A 15,374-nucleotide genomic window follows, 5' to 3' on the forward strand; every position below is an offset into this window, starting at 1 on the left:
AATTGTGAAGGTCCTGGGTGAGGCTAAACCCCAGCGCTTGCCCGAAGATAGGCCTCGGCCTTCCTCTAAGGGTGCGGCGGTCCACTCCTCTTACAGACCTCGCTTCCATGAAGCTCGAAGGTACCACCCAGGGCGTTCTGCTGGGTTCACTTCTCGTGCCCGTTTTCAGCAGAGGAACTCCTTTCGCTTGGACAAACGTTCCGCAGCCGCTGGCTCAAGGCCTGGAGTTCATGGGCGACCCTCTCAATGATGGTGCACCGGCCCTCTCCTCGAGTCCTTTCATCGGAGGACGTCTTTCCCTCTTTGCCGAGGAGTGGGCCAACATTTCCTCAGATCAGTGGGTCTTGGACCTGATCAGAGACGGTTACAGAATAGAATTCCACGCCCCTGTAAGAGACGTGTTTGTGGAGTCTCGATGCGGTTCTGCCACCAAACGGGCGGCGGTAGAGGAGACTTTGCAAGGTCTGATTCAGATAGGGGCCGTGTCCCCGGTACCTCCCGCCGAGCAAGGCTGCGGCCGCTACTCCATCGACTTTGTGGTGCCGCGAAAAGGAGGGTCTTTTCGCCCTAGTCTGGACTTAAAAGATAGGGCGAGTGCTCCTGCGGATTCGGCTGCATCCAGGAGAAGTGGTTCTTGTTGCCCCGGATTGGCCCAGGAGGCCTTGGTATGCGGACCTCCGACAGATGCTCGTAGAGGATCTCCTTCAGTTACCTCTGGTTCCCAACCTGTTGTCACAGGGTCCGGTGACCATGGAGGACGCCGGCCGATTTGGTCTTATGGCCTGGCGATTGAGAGGGCGCAATTGAGAGACAAAGGCTATTCCAATAAAGTAATTACCACTCTCTCCTGAAAGCCCGCAAGCGTTCCACTTCCGTGGCTTATGCCAGGATTTGGCGCCAGTTTGAAGTCTGGTGTGCTTCTAAAGAGATCACACCCCTGCGGGCTCCTGTCTCGCCGATTCTGGACTTTTTGCAGGATGGTGTACAAAAAGGCTTGGCCTATAATTCCCTGCGGGTGCAAGTGGTAGCGTTGGCTTCCCTGCGTGGCAAGGTTGAAGGCGTGTCTTTAGCTGCTCATCCAGATGTGGCACGGTTTCTTAGAGGGGTGCTTCGGCTCCGTCCTCCCGTGTGTGCACCTTGTCCAGCGTGGAACCTGGGGCTAGTGCTGAAAGCCCTTCAGGGTGCTCCCTTTGAACCGCTTCGGCGTGCTTCAGAGAAAGATTTGACACTGAAGGCCGTTTTTTTAGTGGCCATTACTTCGGCGAGACGGGTGTCAGAGCTCCAGGCGCTGTCCTGTAGAGACCCTTTTCTGCAGTTTTCGGAGTCCGGGGTCACGGTTCGGACCGTGCCTTCCTTCTTGCCTAAGGTGGTTTCAGCGTTTCACCTAAACCAACCTATTTTCTTGCCCTCCTTTGTCAAGGAGGAGTTTCCAGAATCTTTTGGGCAATTGCACCTGTTGGACGTGCGCAGGACTCTGCTGCAGTATCTGCGAGTTACTAACTCTTTCAGGACCTCTGATCATCTGTTTGTTTTGCTATCAGGGCCTCGCAGAGGGTCTCCAGCGTCTAAAGCCACTATTGCACGCTGGCTTAAAGAATCTATCTTTTCAGCTTATTTGCTTGCCGGCCGGCCTCCGCCTGATGCCTTTAAGGCGCATTCCACTAGAGGAATTTCCTCTTCTTGGGCTGAAACTGGAGCACTCTCTCTTCAAGAGATTTGTAGTGCAGCAACATGGGCTTCTAAGCTCTATTTTGCCCGACATTACAGGCTGGATGTGGCTGCCAGGAGGGACGCACATTTTGGAGCGCAAGTGCTGATGTGTGGTGTGGCTTGTTCCCGCCCTATCTAGGGATTGCTTTGATACATCCCATCTGTAATGGCTGCATCTGCTTGATGACAAATAAGGGAAAATTAGGTTCTTACCGTGATAATTTTCTTTCCTTTAGTCATAGCAGATACAGCCATGATCCCTCCCTGTCTGATTGCTATCTGCTGTAAATCTATTTCAGGTTCTGTTCATGTTTCCTGGAGATTCCGTCCTTGGGAGAAAGTCGGAAACAGTCTTCAGGATTCTTTTTCAATTAAAGGAGGATGACTTAATTCCCTCCAGTTTCATGTTTTGGAGGATGAGTTTATTCCCTCCGGGAGGATGTTTCATTCCCTCCATTCTGAGTTAATGCCCTTTGTTGTAGTGCCATCGTTCGCTGTGAGGAAAATTCATGTTATTCCCATTGCGGTTTGCTATACTGCTTTGGAAGCTTCAATTACTGAAGGAGAGGCAGTGGAGCAAGCTGGTATGAGACACTGAAAAAAGTGTGCTCTCTATCTCCCTCTGCTGGTTGATAGCCATCTGTAATGGCTGCATCTGCTATGACTAAAGGAAAGAAAATTATCATGGTAAGAACCTAATTTTCCCATTTAGAGGCTGCAAGCAGTTCTGAATGCTGTAGCCAGATTAGTAGTAAGTGGTAGAAGATTTGTGACCACTTATTTGATATGGTTATTACACTGGCTCCCTGTAGGAGCTAGAATTGAGTTTAAGGTTTTGCTTTTTGTTTTTAAATTTCTTGATGATTTTAGGCCTTATTTGATCTTTAAACTCCTGTAGAGAGGAATGCAGATACCCACTGTTTTAGGGACAGGGCATTGAAATTATCAGGCATCAGTGGACAATGTGCAATGGTGGAAATAAAGCTGGCCAATCCAGTAGTTCCCAAACCTGGAGAGCTTTTGGCTACCTGCTATGTTTTCAATTGCTATTTGGCACAAGATTAGATTGTGAGCCCTCCAGGGACAGAGAAATATCCAGTGTACCTGAATGTAACTCACCTTGTGCTACTACTGAAAAGGTGTGAGCAAAATCCAAATAAAGTACTGTTTTTGAAAGTGATATATTTTTTCACAAGAAAGTTTATTCTACTCACTTTATTTACTTGCAGGGATCACCTGTGTTTTATTGGCAGTGGATGTATACATTTTGTTTGGTATTTCATTTAAGATTTTGGTTTGCTTGGAGATGTATCTAGACATCCTATACAAAAGGCTCATAGTTCATGTTTGCCTTAGAAGCTGGAAGTGTGGGGGCACCATGGCTTAAATAACTAGAGAACCATTATCTTTTTATGATTATTCTTTAAGAACCATTATCTTTTCATGATTATTCTTTGAGAAAGTTTTTGTTTCCAATGTGTACATCCCCTGCCATTCCTTCACATAGGGGATTTTTATGTTTTACTTAGTTGAGTATTCCTTATTTTTGGTTATTTTGTTACATTTTTATGAGCAGCATTTCCAACAGTTGCAGTATACATACTGATTTACTGTAACATAGTGATTAGGAACTTACATCTTTCAAACTGCCGCCGCCGCCTCTTCCTCTCCTGATCACCAAGAGTGCAAACATGCCGACATACTAACACATACATGTGCACACCTTCCCCCCCCCAGTTTTCTTTCTACTTGCTTATTCTTGCCAACCTAGAATGGGGTGAAACTTTGTATAAGGTAAAAACTGATGAAAAGTCACAATGAGTTTGAATGTGGGCCAAACCGGACAAAAGGTTCCAGAAAAAAGCCCTTCAAAATGGATGGCCTGATACATTTCTGTTAGAAAAGGAGTTCCAGTTTATGTAGCATAGAAACTTAAATGTGATTTGTAGTAGACAGTCATGGATTTGATGTGCTGCCTTTCTGTGGTACAATCAGTGATTTACATTTATTAAATGCAGGTACTTTTTCTGTTCCTAGTGGGCTCACAGTCTTATGTAGTAGACAGAAAACAGGGCAAGACAGTTGGAATTGATCCATACCGCTCAAACTGCCCCCCACTTGCTTGCAACTGCCTCATGCCTCCACAGTCCCCAAAATACCCATCTGTACTTGTGTTAGCACCCTTGCATACTGTCCCCACACTCCCCCCCCAAACTACCCCCCCAAAACTACCCCTGCAATTGCCACACCACCCCCTACCTAAAAAATCACTTGCAACTGCCACAATTTTCCCAAACTGACCCTACTCCAAAAACTACTCCATACTGCTCCACGTCCTAAAACAACTCCCTGAAACTACCTCACATTGTACAAACTGCCCTACTTTCCCAAACAATTCACCTAAAACAAAGCCTATATGCTCCAAACAGCCCATATTACCCAATACTTTGTGCCCCACAAGTGTCCTCCACTCCTGCTGTACCAGATTAACCCATTGTCAATTTTCTGGCTTTTTTTCAGAAAGCAGTAAATGAGTGAGCCTTCCTTACCTGCTTCCACATAAGATAGGACACAGTCAATGGGAGAATGGAGGATTGAAAGGCAGCTTCAGCCACAGGAAGGGAGAAAGCTTTCGTGCTGAAGAAGTGACGTTTCTGTATATGGGGGGGGGGGGGGTGGAAGAGAAATGAACCGCCCCTCCAAAAAAAAAAAATGCCCCAATACGTTTCAATGGGAGAATCTATTTAACAGCTGCAGTATATGTACACTGATTTACTGTAACATAGTAACTAAGGAAATGCATCTTTCAAACTGCTTTCCCCTCTTCTCTCCTGATCAGAGATGCAGAAAGTGCGTGTGCTCATACATACACAAAGGTATAAATACAAATAAACCAGCCCCTTCCCCCCACACTACCACTATCACAACCATCACCACCACACAAATGCATTTTTATACAGAGGGGTTATGAAGAATTTCTTAAGCCATGCTCTGCGTGCTTTCTCCACTAGTTATATAAATTCCTTACCTTTCCTGACTGTGCTGTATAAACATCTTTGGTTTGTGGTGCTACTGCTAAACTTCTGGCAGACAGCTACTGCAAGCAGCACATTTTAATGTCTCTTCAACTATCTGATGTTGACCAGTAAGCATTTGAGTAGAAATATTTTTCATTCTTTTTTAAATTCCTGATTTATGTGTTAGCTTTTCAAATTAGTATAGCAAGGCCGTGAGCAGTATAGAATTTATTAAATGAACCAGAAACTGGGCCTTTTTGGATTTTCTTTCTTTATATGGGTTGTGTTTGAAAAGCTGCTGGAAAGGGTTGCGAAAGATTACGGTTCTGCAGTTTCCTGATGTATCTGGGTGTGATATACTTGTCATCACCAGCGTGTTAAATATTTGTTTAGTTGTGCTTTTTCTGGATTATTTTTATATAGCACTATAACAAATATAGAGGTGGCACATATGTGAATCTTTGGACATCATGCTTGCAAAAACTACTAGGTTTGCATTTAAATAGATGAGATTTCTGGAAATATAAATGGGGAAGGATACAGGGATTTTGGATTTAGCTCATGCCTCTTTTTTCAGTTGTAGCTCAAGGTGTTATGTTCAGATATTATAGGTATTTTCAGGCCTACCCTGCAGCAGCACATCCTTGGTGTAGCTGGCAAGGATCTCCAAGCCCTGTCAGCCGAAGACATCTGAAGCCCACCATAACTCCCCTCTGCCAATCTTGGCAGTCAGTGGCAGTATTCTTGGGCCGCTGATGCCAGCACCCTGCACATGCTCAGTTCTTGAGCATGCCCAGTTCATACATGAGAACTAAGCTTGCATGAGATGCCACTGGCAGCTGCTAGAGCTTCTGCTAACTGCTGTGGTTGTCTAGGAGTTACGGAGGGTTTTGGTTGTCCTCAGCTGGGCTTAAGGATACCCGCCTACAAAGATATAGAAATTTTCAGTTGAGCTGGGGGTTGGAGAGGAAATGTTCCGCCCAGATTTGCTGTCTGGCTACACCACTGCCCAGAGGAATTTAACTTTGTAATTGAGGCAATGTAGGGTTACATGACTTGCCCAAGATCACAAGGAGCCACAGTGGGATTTGAACTGGGCATTCTTATTTCTCAGCCTGCTTCTCTAAACATTAAGCTACTCTTCTGCTCTTGTTATGAATGACATCTCCTTGGGCAAAGCAGGGAATGTTGTGCCTGAGAGGATGAGGGAGAGTAACTACAAACATATATATATCATGTATATTAAAGAAAAAGCTATAGTGTAATTTTTTAAAGATGATTCTGTTGGTTGTTGTAAGATGTTGGATATCTGTAATTTTTATATACTTTCATTTAAACTATTTTTAAATGGGTCCTATTTTTCTTTCTGAGGAAAAACAAATAGATCAAGTTCCCTTTTCTATTTGATTTTTTAGGATCCACTTAAACGCAGCTTATTGCAGTAACCTCTGGCCTAACCTCCAGAGTGATAATTCATCCTGCACAACTAAAGCATGCCTCCTGGAGAGGAAATATCAGAAATAGGTTATGATAACAAGGAAACACACAATTTTTAAAAATAAAATATGCATTGGAAGAATAAAAGTTTCAGCCAAAAAAAGAAATGAGGCCATGAGTAAGATCAGTTGATTGAGGAACAGAGATGTTTTCAGGGAAAGCCAGCAACATCTCACCAAGGGCTGCTTAGAATGCTGATTTCTGCCTTTCCTGTGGTGCAGGAGGCTCTACAACTGTGTGTGTGGGGGGAGGGGGGGGGGCGCTTTATTTGATGACGTGTTCTCACCTGCCCTTGATTCTCTGAAACCTTAAGCTCTGTGTGTATGTGCCCAGACCTTTTTATGCTGACGTTAGGCTTTTGATCAAGGATGTGTGTGAAGGGGATATAATGAATTAGGTTTTATTAATGAAAGACATGTTTTTTTCAAGAGAACATATAATGAAAGCTGCCCTTTTGCAGCTTTAGATTTTAGAAATGTGAAGTAAATTGCCATAAATTGTTTTCACATCTCCGTGTATGTTCTGTTGCTATAAATAGGATGGGATGATTTTGGAGGAATGGAGTATGCAGTTTCTCTTTCTCCCCAGTGTAGTGCAGAGAGGGTTGTTTTTACTCCTTAGCTTTGTGTATTAGGAACAGGTGGCCCTCCCTCTCTCTGAGGATTTTTACCCTGCATGGCTCCTTGAGACCTTAACATAAACAGATTAATAAAGGGCATATAATTGCTGTTGAAAAGGGGAATCCAGGTCTCACTACTGTCTCATGGGATTTTGCCACTTTGATTCTAGCTTCTGCAGAGCCTGTGGAGACCTCCCGCTGGACAGAAGAGGAAATGGAGGTAGCTAAAAAGGGTAAGTCTGCCTCCTGTGCTAGACATTTCTTCTTGACTGTGATATAGACCAGAGATCTGTGTTTTCGTCTGCTCAAGCAATTAAAAATAGTGGAGAAGTTTGCATTCTATAGAACTATAAAGAGAAAGCAACTGTAAAGAAACTGTCGCTGCACTGATTGTATCATTGGTGTAGCAGTAAATTAATTTTCACTCTTAAAACCTCAAAATAACTGCAGTTGAGTTTCAAAGGCAATTTGAAAATTGCAAAAGAAATGATACAAATTTCAAAAGCCAGAAAAAAATTAACTGAAATCTACCTTGGGCGCATATAAAAACTTTTTTTTTAATCTGGTGTTACCAGTTATACTGTGTCCACAAGCTTCATGTTGCTCAGTCATACCTAACTTCTATTGGATGATTTTTTACCTCCGAGTCCTTGTCTTGCATCCCTCTGTGCAGTCAGAATGGAACATACTGTGGTAGATGGGCTGTACAGTGTTGTAAATAGATGTTAGAGAGGTGGGAATTTTAACCCTTTCTCTGGCTTGCTGTGGGTACTCTTTAGAAGTCCCTGGAAGATGGATAGTGCTTTATACATTTTGTTTTGAAATTGTGTTAATACTGTATACATTTAACTCATCTTGCCTACTTTACTGAAAGGTCCAGTTGTAAGATTTGTTCTTGAATATAGGGTGATACAGGCTGTAGCTCTTTTAAGACTGCTTTCCATGAGTTTGGTTTACTTGCTGAGGCTTTTGAAATTTGATTGTCTTAGTTTAGCCCCAGCAATGGAGGCTATAACTGGTTAGCTTTTGTAAATTTTAGTTGGGGAGAAAGGGAGGAGTTAGAGATCATCATTTGTTTATATCAAGCCTGCCCCTTAGAAAAGGAATCTCCACCAAGGTCATTCTGAAAAGGCAACATAATTATCTATTCTCATGCACAGAGTGAGAAGAGATGCTTGTAGGAACAGCCTCCTGTGAGTTCTTGCTTTTAAATTCAATTTGATCAGTTTTTTTCTTTTTAATAATACCTAGAAAGCAGTAGAGGCAGAGGTGGAACCAAGAAGCAGTCCATCTTGTTTTGCAGAGCATTTCATCATGTTTACCTCACTGACTTCCCCTCCCCTTGACCCAGGGGCATATCTGCGTGGGGCCACAGGGGCCTGGGCCCCCGCAGATTTCGCCCTGGCTCCCCTACCGCCGTCAACCCTCCCCTCCGTCGCTTACTTTTGCTGGCGGGGGACCCCAACCCCCGCCAGCCGAGATCCGCTTCCTCCTCCGAGTCCTACCTTTAAAAATATTTCTTCAGCTGGCGGGGGACTCCAACCCCCACCAGCCGACCCGAGATCTTCTTTAACTTTCTTCTATCTTCGTCCTCCGCGTGGCCGACGTGTTGCTGCTGTTGTGCAAAGCTGAAATCCAGTTTCGGAGTCTGACTGACGTCGTAACGTGCTGCGACGTCAGACTCCGAAACTGGATTTCAGCTTTGCACAACAGCAGCAACACGTCGCCGGCCACGCGGAGGATGAAGATAGAAAAAAGTTAAAGAAGATCTCGGGTCGGCTGGCGGGGGTTGGGGTCCCCCGCCAGCAAAAGTAAGCGACGGCGGGGAGGGAGGGTTGGCAGCGGGAAGGGAGGGGGGTGTCTGGCAATGGCGGGGAGGGGGGGTGGCGGGAGGGGCTAAAATGTGCCCTCTGGCTCTGGCCCCCCCTACCGCCGGAGTCCAGACACGCCCCTGCCTTGACCTATAAAAGACTGTATGATGGCATTCAAGTGGGTCACATCTTTAACTTAATGGGGGTTGCACACACAAACATAAATAAGCCATTAGAACCAAGTTTGCCCGCCTCTGGCACTATTCCACCATATTAGCTGAACAGTCACTTACCTGAGGCTGCTTAATCATTACCAAAAACCAATTGACCATTTAGTGCTCCACCATGTGATTACCTAGAATACCAGCTCTCTCAGCCAACAACCTTGGCCAAATCTAAAAGGTCATACACCTGTGTTGACAACTGTATTGCCCAGGCTAAATTTTATAAATAGCATCCAAATTTGGGTGCCAAGAAAATGAGCGCCAGGTGTTATTCTATAAACGACACTGAAAGTTGGGCACCCTTTAGAAAATAACATTTAGCACTGGGGTCAGTGCCCAGTTTTAGGCATGACGATTTATACCAACTGAAACTTGATATAAATCCTTGCACCTAAATTAGGAGGCACAGATCTCTGTAATACTGCATGCAAATTCTAGAAATGCCCTGACCCAGCCATGCCCCTCTCATGGCCACACCCCCTTTTTGGATTTACACATGTATCTTTATAGAATACTAACTACAAAGATGTACACGTAAATTAACATTGGTGCCAATTGGGCACTAACAATTATTGGTGCTAATTTGCTCATGCAATTAAATTGTACGCACAATTTTAAACGCTATATATAGAAACAGGGACATAGTGTATAGACCAAGTCTTGATAAATTTTATTGGATTTAGAAGTCAGTGGCTGAGACAGCCCACTTCCCCCTCCCCATTGTCTCCATTGAAATTGAAGAACTGAGGAAATAGGGAAGGAGAGGTCTACTGCATCTCCCTTCTGGTGGAATTTACTAAGGCTATTTTCTAATTCCTTGTCTAAGGGAAAGCTTAGTAAAATAGGCCATTAAAGCCCTTCTGCAGGCTACTGGCAAAAACACACAGCCAACAACCCCATTCCTACCCAATCTGCCCCTCCCCACCCACCCTGTCTTCACTCAATTCCATTACATCTCTAACAGTTCAGAACTTGTGGGTTATGTCTGTCAACTAGTTTCTATCAGTGTGTAGTACAGAGTCAGTAGAATAAGCCCAGACGTGCGCCCCCAACTCAAACTGAATCACAACTGGGAAGCTGGTGTAGGAGAAGCCAAAAAAAGCACCCCAAGATAACTGAGGATCAGGTAAATTAGATCCCCAAAGAGAAATACAGGTCAATCGACAACTAGTTAGAAACTAGGCTAGGAGCTGCATGGTTAGCCGTTGTCTATTTGCTTGGGAGACCAAGAAATATGGAGTTTCTATCAGTACATGGTACCCTTATAGGACCCATCACAAAGAACTACTTCTTGTATTAAATAGGAAGATATTAAGTGCTTTCATTTCACTGTGGTGGTGTTTGTATCTCTTCTTCTATTGGTCTCACTCAGTTGATATATATGCTTGGTTTTCTCATTGCAAAGAATTATCTACTTCCTCTGTTGCTAAGTTTACTGGAATAACACCAGCACATCATTTCTTTTTGTTTTCTGTGCCTACCGTTTAGATTTGCGATAAACATTTTAATTTCTTCAGTACCTCTTGAAACAGAGGCTCCTGAGCAGGACTGGCCTGCCAGAACTGGGCTATATTTCTTGCCAGTTTGGCTGTGCACAGCCTTCTCCTCCTGTTTTTTGTCTTTCAAGGACTGCTGTATATTGTTTCCTATTGCCTGGGCGGGAACCTCATCTAGTTGAACTGCAAATTCAACCATGGTTTTTTGAGCTCACACTTGCGGTACAAGTAACTGCTTTATTTAAAAAAAAAAAAAAAAAGCACATTCATTGCTGCATTTATTGGGAACCACAGTCCTCTTTGGCTTACACAAACTCACCAAGCTCAATTTCATTAACAACTTTGTGTGCACATTAAGGTTATTGTGGGTCTGGTTGCAGGGCCTTTCTTTTCCTCCCTGTTGGTGGACTTTGCAGTTACACTGGAGAACTTGAAACTTCTCCTTTCTGCAGTGCCGTAGCGAGGGCTAATGGCACCCGGGGTGGGTCGCCGCTGCGCACCCCCCCCCCCCCCCCCCCCCGGGTGCAGCACGGCGTGACCCCCCCCCCCCCCCCGGACCGCATTCTTACCTGCGGGAGGGCCAATCCGCCCCGAGTGCACATTACTCGGAGCTGCGTCGGCCCCGCTGGTTCCCTGCTCTCTCTGCCCCGGAACAGGAAGTAACCTGTTCCGAGGCAGAGAGAGCAGGGAACCAGCGGGGCCGGCACCCCCCCCCCCCCCCCCCCCCCCGAGCGCACCTGGGGTGGACCGCCCCTCCCGCCCCCCCTTCCTACGCCACTGCCTTTCTGTACACTGAAGTTGTTGTGCTTTTGTTTCTTTAGGTGGGAAGTATATTAGCCTTAATTTGTATTTGCATTCCTATTAGGTCTGCACTGCTTCTGGTAACTATGTTAATTGGGCAGAATTAGCCTAAGGGCTTAATTTAGTGGAGGAGTAGCCTAGTAGTTAGTGCAGGAGACTTTGATCCTGGGGAACTGGGTTCAATTCCCACTGCAGCTCCTTGTGACTCTGGGCAAGTCACTTAACCCTCTGTTGCCCCCAGGTACAAATAAGTACCTGTATATACTATGTAAACCACTTTGAATGTAGTTGTAAACAAACACAGAAAGGTGGTATATCAAGTCCCATTCCCTTTTCCTATAGTGCTCAACAAGCAGACATCTTTTCAGTTTTGTGTTTGGTGAGTTCCTGTGTTTACTCTGGTTAGTTTGGAGGTCAGCCAGTCAGAACTTTCTGATATGGTATTTCTCAAGCATTTGCCCTCATATTTCTAGCAGTGGGAGCAGCTTTCTCCTGCACTGTATGGCTCTTCCATGAGGTCATTGCAAGAGTTCTGGCACTGAATGTCTCAGATTCATACATAGCTGTGCCATGCAGGGAGGAGGAAGTCCCCTGCTCTGGCAATGGATGCAGGAGGAACTACAATAAAAACAATTTAGCATGAAAATCACAGGTGCCAGAGAGATTTCTAATCACTATGGCAACCTAGCACCTGGATTTATCAAGCACTGGTATGGGCCATGCCTTTTGCTTGCCATCCTCCATTCTTTGCTGGCATCAGCTCCTACTAATTTAGAATGCTGCAGCCCAGCTAATAGAAGGCTGCATGTGACCACATCACACCCTTCCTGCAAAATCTACACTGGCTACCAGTACCTTAGAGGGTTAAATTTAAAACTGTTTGATTTTCAAGAGCCTCAGACAAAATGGGCTAGAGTACTTAAAGAATGTTAGCTGTCTTATAACCCTTTGAGACCTTAAAGGTCCTCTCAAGGAGCATCACTATCTGTACCCTCATGAAAAGAAATTGTATGATGTAATATCTGCCAGCAAGCCTTCTCAGGAGTAGCCCTCACACTCTGGAACTTACTCCCAGAGGGGCTATGTCTAACTTGAAGACTACCTTTACTTCACAAAGCATGTCTTCACAGGCCTTTAATACATGTGGTGACTGACTATACATTCGTTCCACACCTGGACTTGCTTGCTGCACACCCTGTAACTTAGACCAGTTCCTCAGATCCTGTACAAAGATTTTGCCTTGAGTTTAGCCACCCATCTATTTATCCCAGTTGACTCTGTACAATCCATCTTGTCCCCATTTATATATTTGCACTTGGCCCCTCAGCTAGATAGAAAGCATTAACATATCTGTTATTTGAATGTTCTGTTGCTTGCTTATTCTGTGTTTCATTGGTATTGTGCTGACATTGTATTATATTTTGTTTGAATATTTGTCCATGCTGTCTATTATGATATTGTTTGTATTGTACTGACATATTTCCAAGTTTACCTCATTTATTGTATTTGTTTATATTTGGTCATTTTACTATTGTTACGATGTTAACAAAATTGTAAGTTTTATGTTAAACTGGACATGCTGTACACCACCTTGGGTGAATGTGTTCATAAAGGCAGTTAATAAATCCCAATATCTAAATAAGTAAACTTAGGTCAAGTAACCCCACCACAGACAGAGTCAGGGGAGCTGTGTTTGTCCTGAGTATGCTAGTAATAAAAAATCTTTGAAACATCTGTCCCGAAGGCCATCTGCAATGTGTCCCCAGTGGCTGTGACCCCCCCACAAAAAAAGCAAACGCGGGACCACAGCAGCCTTCAGGCATGCACTGTCGGCTCTGCTGGTCCTGTGCCCCCGGAACTGGAAGTTGACGTCAGCGGGGGCAGAGGACCAGCAGAGCCAATAGGGTATGCCCGAAGGCTGCTGTGGCCCGCGCTTTTTTTTTTTTGTCACAACCACAGGGGACACAGAGCAGATGGCCTTCGGTACTCGCTTTGGCTGCCAGGGAGGTTGTATTTTCAAACATGCCAGCTTGTGTAGCATACAGATGTACACAGAGAAAGTATAATGCTGGAATAACTTTTCATAGGTAAAGTAGTAATTTGTTATAAATTGTAATCAGTGTGCCATTTGGAGGGGCTGGTTATAGGGACACCCTAGCACTGATATATTTGTGCAGAGAAAAGATGGAGACCTGTGGGGCTAGGAGGGTGGAGATCAATGTGGCCAGGAGAGGGATGCTGCAAAAAATGACACAAAGGGTGCCATGAACCAAAAAAGTTTGGGAACCACTGGTATATAGCTTTCAGACATTCTAATCAGCAGTGCCTAGTTTGTTTGTTTTTTTCCCAGCAGTCTTATGAATGTTACTTTTTCTTCTCTGTCTTTTAATCAGTATATCTTACTTTCATTGTGATAGAATACTGCTTTTCCAACAACAACAAAAACCTCTTGTGACTCCTTATCTCTGTGAACTCCTTTGCAAAGGGTTAACGGTTTGCTACATGGAGCCAGACCCCTCCCTCCTACTTTAAACAGTAGTAACTGGTAGAATGAAAATAAAACCTCCCCAACAGGGTCTGGAAAGAACTGGAGCCATCAGTAGTAGTTATGTAAGTAAATAAAATACCTGACTTAGTTAGGTCCATTTGTCCAAACAGCTTCTCATCCTCCTCAGGCTTGTTGGGGACTTGGCTGCCAGTCCATGATCATCTCTGTAGTAGCATCCAATTTTGCAGGCAACCCTGGAGAAATCCCTGGTGCATCTTTGAAGCTGTAACTCCATTTTTGGGTGGAGACTGTATTGTATGTGGTCCCAGGGGGAACACTGCTTACCTCCCCTCCCTCAGGCTCAGGTGTGACAGTTAATTGTCTCTCCCTAGCTTTGAATGGGCTTCCAGACTGTCAGCAAGTTTAATTTAAAATCTTGTGTCTGGCTTTCAAAGTCCTTCACACTGGAGTCCTTTCCTATCTGTCCAATTTGATTTTGCCTTATACTCCTTCAACACATCTTTGTTCCTTAGATGCTCACGGTTTAGTTATCCCTTCTTCCACCATGCCCACTATAAATCTACCAGGCATTTGTCTTTTTTCTTTCTAGCACCAAGGTTATGGAAATCTTTACCCCAGCCAGTCCACAGTCTTACCTATTTTTAATTCCTTTAAGAAAGCTTTAAAATCTTATTTTTTCGAACAGGCCTTTTCCTGTTCTTAGTACTGGAGTTATTTGATACAGTATACTGTGATTGAGTAACAGTTCTTTATCTGTGTTTTCTAACTTTTTTTGTGTGTGTGTTCTTTGATATGTTTGATTTCTCCATTTCATTTGGATCTCTCCTATTTATCCTTTGACATTAATTTCTGCTCTGTTTTTCTGGCAGGTAGTATAGAAAGTTTTCAGTAAACGATAAGTTTCTCCCCTTTCTCCACCTAGAGAAAGAAGGCTTGGCTTTAAACCCTGTTTCCCAGGTTTTGCTTTATAATCAGGGACAACAAACAGGGAAAAACCTCCATGACAAGCAAAACAGACCAACAGAAGTAGAGGCTGACCAACAGACAAATCCAACTCAGGAGATGGTGCTTAAAAACGTTTTATTGATTGCTTGCACAAAGGACCCGACACGGTCTGTGTTTCGGCGTATTCACAGAGTATATTAACTAACAGTGTTGCACTCTGTAAAGCAAAAAGCAACGGACGTTCCTGTCGAGCATAAACTCGAGAGGTGGTCAAAAAACTGCGTTCAAACAAGTGTTCATTTTTTTGACCACCTCTCGAATTTATGCTTGGTGGGAACATCCGTTGCTTTTTGCTTTATAGAATGCAACACTGTTAGCTAATATACTCTGTGAATACTGGAACCATTATAGACTGGCTACTACCCCTCCCTTTCTCACTGGATGCCTTAACTTTCAACTCTTTACATTCTTTTTGGTATCCTTGTTGACTGTCTGCCCCTCTTTGTTGCTGGGATCAGCTTAGCCTGCACTGTAGGTACTACTGCTGCAGAAGAAAGCCCTGCTGCCACTGGCATCACCACAAAGGCTTGGACAAAAGCATCTCATGAACACTGTAAAACAAATGGACTCCAAGTACCACCATAGACACTCACATCTCCGTGTCCCGTTCCCCTTCAAAAATGGTGGTGCCCTAATAGTTCCTAAATAAAGGAGATAATGCCTTATTTGGCAGACTGACCATTAG

The 15,374-nt window shown here is 44.3% G+C and overlaps 1 protein-coding gene across 9 annotated transcripts in view; it reads left to right on the plus strand.

The window, feature by feature from the left end:
* The window catches only part of LOC115482561 (nuclear receptor corepressor 1-like), a 315,982-nt gene that overhangs the window by 165,069 nt on the left and 135,539 nt on the right, over positions 1–15,374 (plus strand). For all 9 annotated transcript variants that reach the window (XM_030222440.1, XM_030222445.1, XM_030222447.1 and 6 more), the window contains exon 17: positions 7,014–7,076. In XM_030222440.1, coding sequence (XP_030078300.1) covers positions 7,014–7,076 — 63 coding nt within the window. The remainder of the gene's footprint in view (positions 1–7,013; positions 7,077–15,374) is intronic.

Source organism: Microcaecilia unicolor, chromosome 13 (assembly GCF_901765095.1).
Source record: "Microcaecilia unicolor chromosome 13, aMicUni1.1, whole genome shotgun sequence".
Lineage (NCBI taxonomy): Eukaryota > Metazoa > Chordata > Amphibia > Gymnophiona > Siphonopidae > Microcaecilia > Microcaecilia unicolor.